At 49.7% G+C, this 17,356-nt stretch overlaps 2 protein-coding genes across 3 annotated transcripts in view; one reads left to right on the forward strand and one right to left on the reverse strand.

Annotated features, from left to right (window-relative positions):
* CCNYL1 (cyclin Y like 1) overlaps nt 1–7,581 on the forward strand; it is a 33,591-nt gene extending 26,010 nt beyond the window's left edge. For both annotated transcript variants that reach the window (XM_041403187.1, XM_041403185.1), the window contains exons 9-10: nt 2,920–3,082; nt 5,840–7,581. In XM_041403187.1, coding sequence (XP_041259121.1) covers nt 2,920–3,082; nt 5,840–5,956 — 280 coding nt within the window. In that variant the 3' untranslated portion in view covers nt 5,957–7,581. The remainder of the gene's footprint in view (nt 1–2,919; nt 3,083–5,839) is intronic.
* A 5,331-nt stretch (nt 7,582–12,912) lies between these two features.
* Nucleotides 12,913–15,294, reverse strand: FZD5 (frizzled class receptor 5). Its single transcript, XM_041403342.1, has one exon. It carries the CDS (start codon nt 15,210–15,212, stop codon nt 13,482–13,484), a length of 1,731 nt encoding a protein of 576 aa, XP_041259276.1. The 5' UTR covers nt 15,213–15,294; the 3' UTR covers nt 12,913–13,481.
* Between the last annotated feature and the right edge of the window lie 2,062 nt (nt 15,295–17,356).

Consider the following 17,356-nt stretch of genomic DNA (forward strand, 5'->3'; position numbering starts at 1 on the left):
CAATGTACATCTCCACTTAGCCTGGCCCCGAGCACTCATCTATCTGAGGAACATGCTTTAAGCATTGCTGCAAGTAACTCTGAGATGGCTGAAGTGGGGTCAGCAAAGCCAGAAGTGCTGGAGTGTACATCTTGCTCTTTTTGATGTCTCTTCTTCTAGCCCTATTTGGGACGAATCAAATTGATAGCACAGAAAATATCTTTAACAAGCAGGATATTAATGCTCTATTGCCAATGCTGGGTCTCTTGAAATTGTCAGTACTTGCATTTTCAAAGCAGTAATGGTGGTAAGGAAAATAGATGGAATTTAGGCTTTTTTTCCCCCTCCAATTTGAGGATGGGATTTTTGTAATCCCATCTCATTTGAGATTATTTAGACCTTTGAATTTAGGTATGGGCAGACACTGTACTATCCCCTTCCTTACAGTGGCACAGGATGTTCATCCCAGGCTCTGCAGCTGGGCAGACTTCACCACTCCTTGGCTGGATAACATCACCATTATAGAGACCTTGGAAAACTGCTTCAAATACTTGGCAAAGTTGTTTTAAGTTTACAAGCCTACTTACAATTCATGGTTGGTACATAGTTACTGTGAGTTTTAGCAGTTGCAGTATTTTTAAACCAGTCATTTGATAATGAGTATTCCAAATACAAGAGTTAGTGAGAGAAAATAATTGGCAAAGGATTTTAGTCGCAGTTGCATTCTGATGTTGGAGATGGCTGGTGATGCTGCCAAAAAATCCACCCAAAATCCCAGCAGCTCTGCAGCTAAAGACAGCTTGGCAGGACTCTACCAGGTGTCACTACCTGGGTGGGCCATCCTTGTGCAGGAACAGCCCATCTACAGGAACTGGTGGCAGGTTTGGTTTATGGGCTCCTCTGAACTCTCCTCTTGGCTCTCTGTATCTAGAATGACCTCACTAACCTGACAGATGCTCTTGTTGACCCACTGCAAGCCAAGCACAGGGGCTGCACCACTCTGGAACTGGCAGAAGGTTTTAGATCTGATTTAGTTCACCAGTTTGCATATCTCTTGCCAGGCAGCCCTTGTGAAGCACCTCCTCCCCACCAAACTCTCCCCTTGCTGCTCGGAGTTGTGCTGGCAGTGCCCCCAACAGCTTTGGGATTTTTTAGGAGCTGGGGGCTCTCAGGTTCTGAAGGGATACAAGATCCAGGCCTGGCAACAGCCACATGTGATCATTTGCCTTTGCCTCATCCTACTCAACATAGCTGAAGTGTTTATCTTAATTTTTCTATCACAAGCCCTTTTCTGTTTGCCCAAGGCAAAGGTGGGATTTTACAATGAAAGACATTTTTCTTTCGGGTTTTGGGGGATAGTTTTTTTGTTTGTTTTACTTATTTCTAATGGGAAAGAAAAATCAAAGGAAATTCAGTTGACATTTGGAAGTCATCCTTTGTCAGAACTTGCTAGCTTTGATGAGACCGAATCCATAATTGCTGAAAAATTAACAGTACAGCTGCTAATCTTGCCATGATTGTTTGTAAGGGGACACATGCTGTTCATTCTTTAGGCTACATGTATTTGTAAATAAGGCACAGAAAAAACATGGGCATTATCCTTTCCCAGGTTTTAAACCACTGTTAATAGACTTGTTAATCCAATGAAGAATTGAATTTTTACAGAATTAAAATGTATTAGCCTAGTGAATACAAAAGGGGCAGTGAAGAGCATTTACTCACAGGGTAAATCAAGCTCTGATCAGCTGATCATCAAAACATTATCTGATTTACATTTCTATAGCTTATGACCAAATGAACAGGAAATTAATTTTGGCACTAGGTTCAATGATACTCAAGTCTGCTATGCTAGGAAGAAACACAAAGCTGCTATTCATATTGAGATCCACCACCCAATACAGGACAACACAGATGATTCCTTGATTTATTTGCCCCTGCACTGATCAGTAAAGCATCCATTTTAAAAGCTCCCAAAAAAGCAGTAACAACCTTGGCACTGACTTTGTGCAACTCATCCTCTGGTGTATTTGCAGTTGGCCTGTACAGCTGCTAAATTCTGTTGGAACAGATTTGCTACCTGCAGGGGCTGTTGTTGAGTTGTTGTTGAACTGAATTGCTGGGTTTGAGTACCACCGGTTTCTTTTTAGGTTAATTTGTAAAACATTGGTTTTCCTCTGTAGAACATCTCTGCTTTAGCTGACCACATTACAGTAGCTGAAGCAGTTTTTTTCATGTCATGGCACTCTCCACACTTTCCTCCGAGTATTTTGCCCAGTGAAAACAGACAAGAGTAAAAACTGGACAGTGCCCTTTGACATAGTACTTTGTTATCCTGCCTAATGCTATTGAGGAGAAAATTCCTTCTCCCACCTAATGCTGCTTATTTATTTATTTATTGGAGATGAATCCATGTTGCTTCAAGAGGCTTTTTTCTGTGAGATAATAGCAGCAGCTCTTCATAGATCCATTTGTTGCCGTGGTGATCTGCCTACTCCTTTTGTTAGTCCGCCTCTGCTTCAATAAACCCCCTTCCTGTTATCAGCCTGGTGAAAATGCCTGCAAGTTCTTCAGAGCTAATAAACAGCATACATCATTCCTTTCATCTGATCACTATAGTGTGGGGCCGTATGAGAGTGAGAATGGCGCATGAATTGTACAGCTGCACTAATGGAACTCCGAAGAATGACCCTCCCCGCTCAGCCGAGCGAGTGCGCGACAGGGCACTGCCTTCCGAGCCGAGCCGGAGGTGCCCGGCCTCAAAAGCTGCACCTTGTTTTGAGCACCAGGGAATGACCTGTCTCTCGAAACTAATAATGCAGAGCTCTCGGTGACCTGTTTCAAAGTTGCTGGGTTTAAAACAAGCTTGAGGTCTCTTCAGTGTTTTCAGCCAGCTAAAACAATCTTTTTTTTCCTTTGTCTCCTGTCCCTTATGCCTCCTAGGAACGAGATGGAAAGACACTTCTTGGAGCTACTGCAGTTTAATATCAATGTTCCTGCCAGTGTTTACGCCAAATACTACTTTGATCTTCGCTCCCTAGCAGATGACAATAACCTGAGCTTTCTGCTGGAGCCTCTCAGTAAAGAGAGAGCACAGAAGCTGGAGGTAAATGGTCTGAGAGTGGGTGAGCAGGGGACTCCTCTCTCTTGTATGAGTAGTAAGAGCATCTGTTGCTAATCATGTTAAGTGGCAGTTAGAAAAACTAAAAAGCTTTTAGATTAGCGTATTACAGGGTAATTTAACCCTTTTATAAATACAGTTAGCACTTCTAAAACCATGCATAGGCTAAGCTAGAATTCTGAGGAAAGGAAGGGTTTTGGAAGAGATTACAAAAGTCTGGCAGATAGCAAAATAAAATGGATGTTATTTTGGGAACCGTAGTTCAGCTAGGCTACTTAAGATTGAAAGGATTAGTGTCATATGTAATGGATTGTCTTTCCTTGCTTGGTCACAGTCTGTATTCCAAGCACCTAGAGACAGTCACACTCAGACCCTTCTAAATACTACCAGCTGAAGGTTTCCCACTGCATCCCACTGCACAGCCGCTTTTAGATTTAGCGGGAGCGCTCTTACTGCTCTCATGGTTTAAGAAACAATTTGTCTGGGGGCAGCTGCAGAAATAAGTTGTGGCTTCCCACCTTTACAGAGAAACGTTGCTTTAAGATAAACTTTTGGAATAGCCCCTTGTTGGGAGCCCTTCAGAATGCCCAGAGGAGTGTAAGCACAGGTTACTGTCCCCCAGAGGCTGCCCTCGTGGGGAGGCCCCGCAGCCTTCTTGGCGCGAAGGCTCATTTTGAAAAGCTTTAACTTCCACAGAGTCAAGTTGCTGGAGATACGTAAGACATTTTGAAAATATACAAATTACCTGGGTTCCAGGGAAATTTCTTGTTGGATCAATGCAACCTTTCATCTGTCCAGGTTTAATTGATGACTCTGCATGTTGTTCTGTTGACCTTTCAACAAAAGCATTACCACAGGCCCTGTACACACTGATACCACAGTCCCTTTCAGAGAGGGGTGTGCTGCAGATTCTTGGCTTATATTGTTCCATTGTCCACCCCCAATAATTCTGCCAGGGGCCAGGGATTTTGTTTTGTCCCATAAGTGCCTGAACTTCAGGAGTAAGTGGGATCCCTCCTCGTCCTTTGGAATGAGAAGTATGATATGCCTATGAATTCCTCTATTTAAAGTTAAGCAATGCAGCTCTTCTGCTTTGTCTCACCCTTGTTACTTGCACTTTAAGCTAACACTGTCACTAATTGTAAATGTGGTTGTAGGGCAGTTCATAGTCCACAGGAAATTGTTTACTGAACTGCTCAGTGCCAGGGCATAAGTGGATGATTTACAGATTGTGAGCCTGTTTTGTTTCTTCTTTCTTAGTATTTGGGGGCTTGGTATTTAAAACCAGAGTAATTTTCAGACCACTATGTAATTTGCTATCATGCACTTACTAATGCATGTATATTGGACATTTTGGGGTTTAATTCTAAAATGTGATAAATATTTAGACTATTTGCTAAAATTTTTAATTCTACTTTTTCGTTAGAAGCATATAAGCAGCTGATAGGAGCCTGTATAAAGCAATGAATTAGTGAATTCCAGAAACTGAAAACTGATTTACACCATATGGGCAACTGGGGCTAAATATATGTCAACACAGGTTGCTGTGTGATTGATGTGCTAGCATTAAAGCAGGATGGAGAGTCTGTCTGGTCTTGCACCAGGAGCTCATGCCGCCAGTGTCTCAAAGAATGCCACTCTTGAGCCAAATGCATGCCTCCAGAAGGTCGGCAGAAATAAATGTAAATAATTATTTTAAAATACACTTAGAACTTTATTCATGCTCAGAGTGCTGTTCACCTTTTGAACTTGCAGAACACTGGGCTGTGCTGAATGGGTGCTGCCTTAAAGGGAAGGTGTAGGCTTGTGGCTGATCACAGGACTCTGAAAGTTCATCTGGTGATAGGTGGTAAATTATTAATGGAAGTAAATGTTCAGGGCTGAAATTCAGTTTGACTTTTTTATTACAGGTATCCTTATTAATTTGCATTGATAATGCCTGAAGGCTCCAATCAGAAACAGGCCTTGCAGGGGAGGAGACACAGTATTTTTTTTGACAATTGTGTTATTAGAATTTAAATAATTAGGCTTGTTACTAGAATAGCTAGATAAGCAGGGCAAAGGCAAGCCAATAAATGGATGAAAAAGCAATTTAACACCAGATTGTCTACACGTGCTAATATTTAATTGCTATAATAAAGTACCATGGCTGCCCTCCCATCTCAGATCATGGGGGTGATCCTGGTAAGAAAGAATATGTTGGGAGTGAGGGTGTAGAGAAGGTAAAGGCAAAACAGACACCCTAATAGAAATTCATTTCCTTGGCTTGCTTGCCCTGAGTGGCCAAGGGTACAATGCCCGAGGGAGCACAGAAACCTTTTCTCTCAGAGAAATACCTATGTGTGTTTCTGAACTGTTAAAATAAAATTTTTGTGCTGCTGCGTGCACCAGACCCAGCTACTGGGGTGATTTTCAACGTAACTTACACAAACTTAAGTCTGCAATGGATCCAAGTTTTTCATTAGATAGTGAGACTAGTAAAATAAAGAAGATACTTGCATGTGGAAACCACTCATCTGCTTTTGGTCTACCCTTCTGATGGCTCGTGTTTACTTGGGGACAGACCCCATTACTATTTTCCCTCCAGAGTAGTCCTTATTTATTGTCATTCGGGATAAAAGCCAGAAGTGTCACTGCTGCAGAGCACCTGTGCTGTTGGAATTGCACTTGTAAAACCTCCCTTGGAGCGGTCAAACTTTCCTAATGCAGGCTTTCCATTTTGTGTCTGTCTGTGGTGTCCAGGCAATCTCCCGGCTGTGTGAAGACAAATACAAAGACTTGTCAAAAGCTGCTATGAGACGATCTTTCAGTGCTGATAACTTAGTTGGTATCCGCCGTTCCAATGCCATCCTCTCCTGAGGAGAGAGCAAGGTGCAGCACCAGGAACCAGCATGCACAGGAGCCGGAGGAATGCGCCACTCCCTGCACGCAGCCAGCGGTGATGGTGTCTTCCAGCAAGGGCAAGCCAGAGTCAGCCAGCCAAGGGAGCCCAGGGCTTGAGGAACACACTTGGTGCAAAAGACAAGACCTTTGTCAAACCAACTCTCTCCTCCTTCTAATGTATCCAGAGGTGCAAAAACAAACTTATCTCCTTCTCTCCCCCACAGACGTTTGCTTACTATGTAGGCCTATAGCTGTGAACTCTTGAGGTTTTTAATAATAAGTAGTTTTAAATTTTAGAATTTAAACACTAACCACATGACTATAGTTACAATGTTCTTCCCTCCTCTCCCCTGTCATCCAGAGTCTTCACTGCATTTCTATTTCAGGTCAATGCAGTGTTAACAAAAACAACACATGGGACTCTTAAAGTATAAAGCCACTCTGGAGCTGAAAACAGTAGCATAGACACGTGTTGATGGCTTTTCCCTGGTTTGGCTACTAAAAGCTGCTATTATTGGTGATGTGTTCATACCAAGAAGCTGCCCAGCAGGAAGGAATTCCATCTCTGCACCCACAACTTCACTCCAGTAAAGATTGTCAAAAGACTTTGAATGTTTTGACTGGGGGCAGAGATAGGGTTTTATGTATTGTTAAAATGTATAGGGTCCATGCTGCATTTCTTGTGAATTATGGTGCTTCTCTCATTTTCTAATACTTATATTGCTCTGGAAGAGATGTAATCTGTGTATTTTTCTGAGGCATTGAATGAAAAAGTTGGTCTGGAAACATCATCACCATCCCAAACAGTGTAGCAATCCAGTGGTGAATGGCGTGTGTGCAGCACTGCTTCTCTGAGTTCTACTGCAGATCTCTTGTGCTATATACAGTGAGTTCCTAAAGCTGATATTGTGCATCCATCTGGCTCTCCTTGGGTTTCAGTTTCCTGGGAGGAAGTTACATTCATAATGAGACAATAATGAGTTTGAGAATCCTGGACTATCTATCAAGGTAGATGGAAAAATATTGTGTTCAACTGAGAATTATCAAAAAGCTTTCTATAAACCTTTTTTTTTTTCCCAAAGTGAATTTTATCTTGTGCAACTGCTCTAGAGGCTTGGGGTTTGCTCTTTCTGAGACTTTAGAACAGAGCTTACTTTCAAGCTCTGAAACTGAACTCTAAACAGGATAAGTATTATTGTAGACTCTTCCTGTTACAAGTCTTTGTAGTATCTTCCTTTCTTGGATCCAGATAGGTTCTAGGCAATGTCCTAGGAGCAATCTCCTTCCAAATGACACGGGTTTTGTGCACTTCCTCTTACGGCCAAGGCCCAGAAACTTACACTGAACAACAAGTCCATCTGCCTTTGGGAGTGGGGCTGTGTGAGTGCCACCAGCAGTGTGGCTGCACTCAGCTGTTCAGAGGATGCATACAGCCTTTTGCAGTATGCAAATGTGCCAGCTCCTGGCTCCCAAACCCACGGGACTTGGCACTTCAGGTATTGATCACAATTCAATACTGAAAATAACACTACATCTTCAGGTGGTTTTCCTTTCTCATGTTTGTATTAAAAGAAAAGCTAATAAACTCTATTTTAATTAAAGTTAAAGGTGAAGGGTGTGTTCTGTACAGCTGTTGGATTCCACTGCCCCTCAAAAAAGGAGGGGAAAAAAAAGAGAGAGAAACCGCAGTGGTGTGTGTTAAGGCCTCTCCATTCCCCACACCAGCCTGTCACCTTCATTTGGTCCCCATGGGCTGGCAGTGTCTGCGAGGAGGCAGCAGACTCCTGGGAAGGGTGCAGCCCTGCATGGCTGCCCAGATCTTCCCACATGCTCTTTGGATTTAGAACTTGCCTTGGGCTGCTCAACTAAAACCACTCACTGACAGTTTCTTTGCACTTCAATGGGCTTTAAGTAGGGCCAGTCTCTCTGGAGGCGATTTGATGGTTTTTAAGTCCTCCCTTGAGGAGCACTCAATTGGAAGCTACAAGTGACCAGCTCCTGGATTGACTTGTGACCTAATTGCTAAGGAGCTTTGCTTCCCTCAGCACGGCCAGGTGCCTTCAGCTGTGTGGAATCAGTCTGGTGCTCTCTGCTGTGGGGCTGCTCCAAAAGCAGCCACTCACTGTGAGCTGCTCAGCAGAGACTGGGGCCACTCGCTTCCCTTTTTTGCCAGATGAGATGGAGACTCTTCCTGATGATCTGGATGGCAGGTGAATGACATCTCAAGCTTGCTTCTGCAATACATCCTGCAGGACGCAGCTACTATGAACCTAATTTTGATTTGAATATTACCTGGCTTTAGTTTTGCTGTAGCCCAAAGCACACTGTCAATGGGATTTTGATCTGTTCAGCAGATACTAAGCAGGCCTGAACTCCAGCTCAGCTTCTTGAGGAAAAAAAATAGCAATTCTGTTTACCATTCTTGTACCCCTAAAAGAGTTAGATTCTGGAAAACAAAGTTAGTGTATTTCTTAGCTAAACAATAAAAAGTAAACCATACAACTCCCTTTTGAAGTGCTGGGCAGTGTTTCAGAAGGAATTGCATAGAGGTGGTTCTGCTGGACAATGAACTGTGAAGGGGAAATACCCTCCAATTTGCACTACTCTACATGCTGGCAACACTTTTCTCAAGGAGGCAAAAGAAAAATTACAATCATGATAAGAATACTGAAATTACAGAGACTGTTACCAATCTCTGCTCCCAGGGGAGAGCAACTGGCTATGGGATCAGTGTACCTTGTTTTTCTTAATCCAATAGCTGAATAATATTTAATCTATGTTGAGGTGACCTCTGCCTGCTTTCAGTTCCAGGGTAACACTCCCCATCTGGCAGTAAATGCTGTTTGCAGAGACAATAGCTATGTTATTGCCCAGCAAGAGTGATGTGAGCACCAGCCAGACCAGCAGGAGCAGGGTGTGTTAGCAGTCAGCACGGGCAGGAGGGCATGGAGGTGTTAGTGGGCTACAACCCTACCCCTTCCCTTTGTGTACAGGGACTGTGTATTTTGTTTCCAAGGGAATTTTATGAGAACTACTTCAGTTTGGGTTTGGCAGTTAAGAGGACAGGCACTTGAGGGATGGAATAAATGTCAAGACCACTGCTCCTGGATAAGAGTATAAGTGTCAAGCATACCCTGAGCAAGCAGAATTGGACAGAAGAGCCATTGAGGCAAGAGCTTGCACAGGAGGTTGGCAGGAGTGCTCAGGGCAGGGTGAGCTGCTCTGTTCACAGCGCAGCACTGGGCAGGCTGCAGCCCCCATCCTGTCCTGGGATTTCCCACAGCACCATAGTGCAGGACTATGACACACCTGATATTCCATATTATTACCTGGGAAAACTGTCCTTGCACCAAATAAGTTGTTTGTCAGCATAGAGTGAATTACAGGGTGCTGCCAAAGTGACTGTAGTGCCCTTACTAACACCCACCCCCCAATGGACTGGCAAAAGAGCACTTAAATGGCAGAGCATGGGCCTGTTTGTCTTAGCATTAGGCAAGTCTCAGGCTGCCTTCACAGACAAGGCATTTTCTAGGTGAAATATCCACTTTGGCTTTTGATCAATATTAAAACCTATTTGAAGAGCCACATGGTCCCCATGCCATCAGACACTGCCATTCCCCATGCCACCCAGCCTGAACTTGTGCTGCATTTGCACTATTCAGCCCTAGGGAAGCCAGTGACTGCCTCGAGGGTGACTTAAGTTGACCAAGTGGAACCTGGAGAGCACAGGAGCACAAGCATTAGGCCAGCTGTGTGGGATCACCTGTGTGCTCACGGGGACACAGTCCTGCAGGTGATTCACACACTGCCTGCAGGAGAGACCCTTCCCTTGCTCAGAAACGGTGGCTTGAGGTAGGCGGTGCATGGCAGTGCTGCCAAGCTCCTGTTTACCGAGGAGCTGAGGACACAACAGCTTCCTGGCAGGCAAGAATGACAAGGCTGCCAGCGAGGTGCTTGGGTTACTTCCCAGAGCCGGCAGTGAGTGTCCACAGCTCCCTGAGAAGAACCTGATGCTGAAACGGTTCATGTCCCTTCCACACCCCAAAACTGCTGCCCTTCAAGCGATAGGATCAGCCCAAATGGTGTGCTTTGCCTGTACTTGAGCATGGGGGGCAGATCCCTGCAGAATCAGGTGAGTCAGGCCCTGGGACTGTCAGGTTTATCACTGGGTGCTGGAATGCTGCTTCCAGGTAAGAGATCCTATCTGCTGGGACCTGGTGTGTGCCTACACACCTAACTAGATAGCAGAGTCCTGCACCATTAGTCACCACGGAGCCAGCCTTAACCCCTTGCTGTCCCTCCCCAAGTGCTCCTGGCAGATGGAAACACGGCCACCCAAACGGGCCGGCGTGCAGCATCCTGCTTGGCTAGGAGCTGTCATCTGCTTGGCCGTAGCAGTATCAAAGGGCAGCTCCTCAGGGCCTGATCTCAGCACAGGGCAAGGGACATGTACTGTGCAAACCAGAACGCCAATAAAAGTTGATAGTTAACCCTCTTTTAGCAGCGAGGCGTGACCTTGGCCCGTCAGGGAAGTCGCTGTCAGCGCGGTCACGGGCACAGCCAGCGCGGCCGCCCCCGAGCACAGAACCCAGCCCAGGGCAGAGCCTGGCACTGAGGGCACGGATGTGTGGCATCCTCCGTGCCAGGGCCAGCGCTGCGTGGGGCTCGTGCACACGGAACATGCTATTCCTGTGCCACGCAAGTGCAGTTGCCTCACCAGTTCCCCACGATCCCCAGCGATAAGAGTCCTGCTTGGCCCTCCAGCACACGCCTCCCCCTCCCCCCACAGGTAAGCTTTTCAGGTAATAAACACTCTAACAGAAGCAGAAGAAAACAACACACACTATTTTTTATCCTCATAAATAACTAATCTTGATACTTCTCTTTGAATAAAATTTCTTCAGCTTTTCACATAATATAGTACAGTTATTTAAGCAACATTGAACAGCATCGGTAACGGAAGAGGCAAAACCCAACATGTAAATTGGCTACAGCAGACAGGGCACACGGCAACGGCTCCTTCCCCCCTCCTGCCACTTGTTGCTGAGAAGCCAGGCTCAAACACGAGTTGATTGTATTACCCTACCATTACATCAAAGCTGAAAATGCTCTTGCATTTTTCAATAGGCAACGGTTTGTAGCTAGTCTTGCATTTCTTTACACAGTCAGTTGCACTTTGGAAAAAACAAAAACAGCAAAATACCACCTGTGACATGGTTTTGTTCATTGTATTGCATGATGTGTGTTTAGCTGTATCTACAAAAGGCACTATAGGGAGAGAGGAGTCCAGCAAGGTGTGGACTGGAGGAGGTTGGAATAATTTAATGCCCTGGATTACAGCACGAGACTACCCACGGTGTCTCTGCGCCTGACCTGCCTCACTGCTGAGGCACCTGTCCCTAACCTGTATCAAAGGTCACTACGGCTTCTTTATGTACAAATTAGGCTATAATACAACTATTTACAGTGTGTAACACAATATGGTGCAATTCTGTCCACAATAAAGCACTCCAACATGCTGGAGGGGGTGAGCCCTATTGCAAGAGTGCAGATGGGTACAGCTGAACAGTCCCTGGTGAGCCCTCCATCCTTGCATCTCTGTCTCCTCTATCCAGGACTCCCCAGAGACACCCATGCGGTACCTTTATCCGGTGATGACCTTCAGAATTCCCTCACTTCCCATGTTTTGGTTTTAAAATGAGGTGGAAACCTTTTTAACTGAAGTGGTCCAAAGGTGTTAAGAACAATTTCAGATCCTTGCAGTCCTGCAGGAGCAAAGCCAGCAGTTGTTCTCCAGTGCTTGAGCAGCTGGGTCACAGTGCCACGCTTGAAGGAGGGCAAAAAGGACTCTAGTAATGGCTGGGTAGTTACATACATCACCTGCTTAGGGCAGGTGGAAAAAAAAATTAAAACCCAGGTGCTTTCACAAGTGGCCAGAGGCAGCCAGCCTCATTCCGTGCCACAGCTGGAGCCCCTTGCTCTGGCTGCATTTAGTGACTTTGACAACAGGGCCCCCCCACCATTATTCTACTTACTGAAACCCAGCTGTCACCACTGCTTAATGCCAGGCAATGGTTTTGTCAGTGCTCAGCTGCTGTCTGATCCAGGGAAGTGAAAAAGGCTTGGGAAGTTGGAGGAAAAGACATATGAGTGCTCAGCTAAGTTTTCCTAAATTAACTGCTCCCTCTCAAACCTGGTACTCTCTCTAGCTGAGGCAGAGCTTTGAGAAAAGCAGCAACAAGTATTGAAGCCGATTGACTGGAAAACCCGGCTGCTGCTCCGGAGAGACAGCCTGCCACCTGGCTGGGACACCCCCGTGCAGTCACTGCTCACTGCAGGTGTGAAATCACCCTTTTAGGGCTGGTTGTGCCACGCTCAGCTGCTGTGCCACATGTCACAGCTGCCGGGCAGGACACAGGGCCTGCCTCACTCACCCCAGGTAACCCACAAGGGACAGGGGGACCGAGGAACTCACCCAATGCAGAGGCGAGGGGCGCGAGCCCTTCCCAGGGCACAGGAGAGCCCCGCTCTCGGTCCGGAGCCAAACCCGTGCTGGGCTGGCAGCCTCACCGCCCGCACGGCCCCTTGTGCAGCCCCCCGGGCTGAGTGGCTCCATAGCAGAGCAGGGAGCCGGTGACACCCAGCTGAGCCCACCCAGGCAGCTCCTGCCCGGTCTGAGCTCCTGACTGAAGGGAGCCAGATGTGCTTGCCCAGGGCAGAAGGGACCGCAGGGAGTCACCTGGTCCCTGCCTGCCCTGCAGACAGCTGGGACCCTGTCCCTGCGGCACATGCTCTCCACGGCCCCTTCCTCCTGCACTGCCACCACCCATGAAGCCCCCGGCCTGCACAGCTCCTCCCCTCCTGCTCAGTGTGCTGCTGCCTGAGCAGGGACAGCGGCTGCCTCACACCAGGGCCCCCAGGCTTCTCCTCCTCAATATGTGGTGTGCCTGGGGGCTCTGGGGGCACTGAGGGCAGTCTGCTCTGCCCAGGGCACCCAGGGAAGCAGCACCTCCTGCTAGCTCTCCCCGACCCACTCTCTGGGCTTTAATGAGGGGCTCAGTGGCAGTGCCAGCCCCCACCTGAGGTTGGGGGCCACCATCTGCCCTGCCTGCTACAGCTCTGCCTTTCACCCTGGAACCAGCAAGACCTGCCCAGAGGCTCATTGTGGGACACAAATCAGTGCTTGAGGACCGACGGCCACCTGACTGGCCCACAGGCAACAGCATCCCAGGACCCCAACCAGGATGTGGGACCCCAAATGGGGCATACATGGCAGTGCCAGGCTCCAGACCACCCTGTCCCTCTGCCTCCACATAGTTGGCAGCACCTCTTCCTGCCCTGCCTGGCACTGCAGATGCTCTGTGCCCGTGGTCCCAGGCAGCACCACCACGTTGGGACTGAAGATGCCAGGGGTGGCCCAGCTGTCACCCCCGTCTTCTGTGGCCCAGGGTCTTCTCAACCCTCTCCTCGCTGTGGCTGGGGTCACCGAGGCTCCCTCTGGTCACACATGGGACAGTGGGACCTGCTTGTGGTAGGAGGCCATACTGGGCAGCACCGTCCTGCCCACCAGTGCTGGGCTGGCCTCACCGTACACAGAGGCGCCCACGGGCTTCCTGGCCCGGCAGCAGCGGGTGCTGAAGCGCCTCCAGGACTCGAGTGTCTTGCCAGACCAGATCCAAACGCCAGAGGTGATCCCCACCACAAGGCACATGAAGTACTTGAGCATGAAGACAGCATAGTCAGGCTTGGGGCGGTGAGCGTCCCCCGGGCAGGAGCAGTTCTGCGCCTGCTCCCAGGCCTCCCGGTTGTGCTGCTCGTAGATGTAGCAGGCGATGACAATGGTGGCAGGCACGGTGTAAAGCACGGTGAAGATGCCGATGCGGATCATCAGCTTCTCCAGCTTGTCAGTTTTGGTGCCGCCCTGCTTGATCACGCTGCGGATGCGAAAGAGCGAGATGAAGCCAGCCAGCAGGAAGAGGCTGCCGGTGAAGAGATAAACCACTAGTGGAGCCAGCACAAAGCCCCGCAGATTCTCCAGGCTCTGGTTGCCCACATAGCAAACCCCAGCCACTGGGTCACCGTCCACAGAGCTCAGTGCCAGTACAGCAATGGATTTGGCACTGGGGATGAGCCAGGCAGCCAGGTGGAAGTACTGCGAATAGCTGGCAATGGCCTCATTGCCCCACTTCATGCCAGCTGCCAGGAACCAGGTGAGGGACAGGATGACCCACCAGATGGAGCTGGCCATGCCGAAGAAGTAGAGGAGAAGGAAAACCACGGTGCAGAGAGCAGGGCCTGTGGTCTCGTAATGGATGTGGTGGTGCTCCGGGTTGCAAGCCACATTGGCATGCCCTGCCACCAGCCGCACGATGTAGCCCAAGGAGACGAAGAGGTAGCAGGCAGAGAGGAAGATGATGGGGCGCTCAGGGTACTTGAAGCGCTCCATGTCAATGAGGAAGGTGGCCACAGTTGTTGAGGTGGAGAGGAAGCAGAGGATGGACCAGAGGCCGATCCAGAAGGTAGCGAAGGTCTTCTCATCCTGGGTAAAGTAGGGCTGGTAGCAGGGGATGGCACAGTTGAGTACCTTCCCAGTCCTGATGCGGTTGTACAGCGGATGGGACTCCTTGGAGATGGGGATCAGGGGTGCCTTGCACTTGCAGGTCTGACCACAGTCCAGCCCTGAGAGGCGCTGCCCATCGAGTGGCGTCAGGTTTTTGGCCATGTCCTTGGCAGGGCGCGTGGGCTTCCCGAAGAAAGGCGGCAGGGTGGTGGCTTCCGTGTGGTTGTATCCCATGCAAAGCACCTCGGTGTCCCCCAGCACCGGCAGGCTGTCACAGCTCATCCTCTCGGGCCAGGCAAAGCCGTACTGCTGCATGATGGGCGAGCAGCCGGCCTTGGCCCGCTCGCAGACGGAGCGGCAGGGGGGCAGCGGCTTCGAGTAGTCGGACAGGCAGATGGGGGTGTACATGCTGCAGAGGAAAAAGCGCAGGTCCGGGGAGCACTGGATCTCCACCAGCGGCCAGAACTGGTGCACCTCCAGCCCAGCCTCGTCCTGCGTGTCGTGGTTGAACTGGTTGGGCATGTAGGTGAGGTTGTAGCCGATGCCCTTGCACATCGGCACCGTGATCTCCTGGCACACCGGCGCCTTGGAGGCGGCGCGCCCCGCCGCCGGCAGCCCCAGCAGCAGCGGCAGCCCCAGCAGCAGCGGCACCGGCAGCCCCCGGCCGCCCATCGCCGCCGCGCGTCCTACCGCCGCCGCATGTCCCGGGCACCTGCCGCCTCCGCGCCGGGAGCGGGGCCCCGCCGGGAGCGAGAACGGGATCCCCGGCGGAACGCCGCGCTGCCCCGGGCCCGCTGCTGCAGGCGTCCCGCTGGGTCCCCTCCGCCGGCGCTCGGAGTCCCGCGGCGGCCCCGGGGGCAGGCGGCGAAGTGAGAAGATGACGATGCTGCCAAACCACTGACTGCTCCGCATCTGTGCATCGCCTTCCCCTCCTGCCCGCCGGGCCCCTCCCGAGACCCGGGACCCTCCGCCCTCCCAGCGCCGCCACGGCCCGGCCCGGCTTCCCTCGCTCGGCGCGAAGAGCCAAGCGGCTGGAGGAGGAGGGCAGGCGGTGCCCGCGGCGCTGCTGCCGCTTCTCCCCTTCCTCCTCGGGCCCTTCAGCCCCTCTTCGCGGGAGGGGGCCGGGGCCTCGCCCGCCGTAACGGGACTGGGACGAACGGGGGAAACCCTGGGTAGGGGAAGGGGAGACGTGAAGGGGTTCCGACTGCTTTGCCCTGCTTCGGCCATGGCACATCAGCCCGGGTACAAGGGGCACTGTAGCATCTACCGGCGCTGCCCGTGCCCGAGCTGCCCCGTGGGGCAGCGCTCCCGACTCCTGGAACGCTGAGCCTCGGCGGGAAGGAAAACCGCCCCTGCCCGAATGCAGGCGCTACCACATTCCTGGCCCGGATTCCTGTCGCCATCCGCGCCGCCAGCGCTTTTCTTCCCGCCCGGGCGAGTGGCCTGCGCTGCAGCGCTGCGCGAACCAACGACGAGACCGTGCCGGGGCACAGGGCTCTGCCCAGCGCCCTGGGACCGCGGGCTCTTGCCAGAGCCACCGAGGTGGTCACGCTCAGTTGCCGGCAATTCCAATCCTCCAGTCCATGCATTCATAAACACCGAAAATGCCAGCCTGATTTTCAAGCGCTTCCCTGAAAGCCCTGAAGTCCACGGCATGTTCAGGGCACACAGGGCAACAGACCTGCTTCGGAAGCCACATTCGGGGGTCCAGACTGCAGCTGCTATGGCAGAGCCTTATTCTGGCCAAGGTAGAAGGCTGCTCCTAAGTCCTTGCACAGGAGCTACTCACTCCACCTCAGTAGATGTGGATGGAAGGGCATTTTAGACCGGAGTAGTTGCATCCAGCCCTGCATCTACTAGTCAAGACATACCTACAGCACATCAGATACAGACACCTTGCATTCAAGGCCTGGTGCTGGGGAACACCAGCACCCAAAATACCCCTAACTGCACCCAAAGCTCACAAAGGAAATACTCAAAGCATGACTTAGCTCCTGCCTTCCTCCCAGAAGTAAAACCTGACTTGCTTATTGCTCCGAGGCCAGTGGCTGCTGTACCCACAGGCAGAGCACTGACTGCTGATGACCAGTCATCAGTCATTTTAAGGCGAGAGACCTGACAATCACCTCTGAAATCCACATCCACCCAGACTAGGCATGCATATTACTCGGCACTGTCAACTTTGATGATTAACATTTTTTTTAAAAAAAGGAAAAAAAAAGAAATCTCACATCCCTATACCTCTTTGCTTTACACTGTAAGTTTTTTCTGTAATAGAGCTATACAGAAGAAAATTATAAGTCACATGTTCCTTTGGAAGACAGTGGCATATCCTTGTAGCAGGAGTCATAACTTTTAATTCTCCTCAACAATGACTTCTGTGAACTAGCAGCCCAGCAGAAAGCAATCACAGACAGTTTCATTATGGCTGTCAGTTGATTATCCAAATTATAGCTGAGAGAAGAGGGCAGCCTTTTTATTATCATCATTGCTGTACAATTAGAAAATGCTGATGAAGCTCCATAAGAGCAGAAACTGTCTTTTTTTGTTGGCATTTTTCGTTTTTATAAGCATTCTCTTGGGCAACATCTTCGTTTGATTTGACATACAATGGGGAATGGGTACATAAGTGGGAAGGGAGAAGATAAGAAAGGGAAAATGGTGCAGCTCTTCATTTCAGTTAATCTATCAACTCTTGCAGCCTGGTTCAGGTTTTGCCACTCCTCCAGATGTATCTAATTCTTAGAGCCTGGCTGTAAATAATGCTGTATTTGCTACACTGGGGACACATAAAATCCAATTAAGAGCCAGGTAGA

The sequence above is a fragment of the Onychostruthus taczanowskii genome, unplaced genomic scaffold, assembly GCF_017590055.1.
Source record: "Onychostruthus taczanowskii isolate IOZ18803 unplaced genomic scaffold, ASM1759005v1 scaffold20, whole genome shotgun sequence".
Taxonomy (NCBI): Eukaryota; Metazoa; Chordata; class Aves; order Passeriformes; family Passeridae; genus Onychostruthus; species Onychostruthus taczanowskii.

Bases quoted from the DNA above. Each gene is read 5' to 3' on its own strand.
- FZD5 (XM_041403342.1), bottom strand. From the start codon at position 15,212: ATGGGCGGCCGGGGGCTGCCGGTGCCGCTGCTGCTGGGGCTGCCGCTG.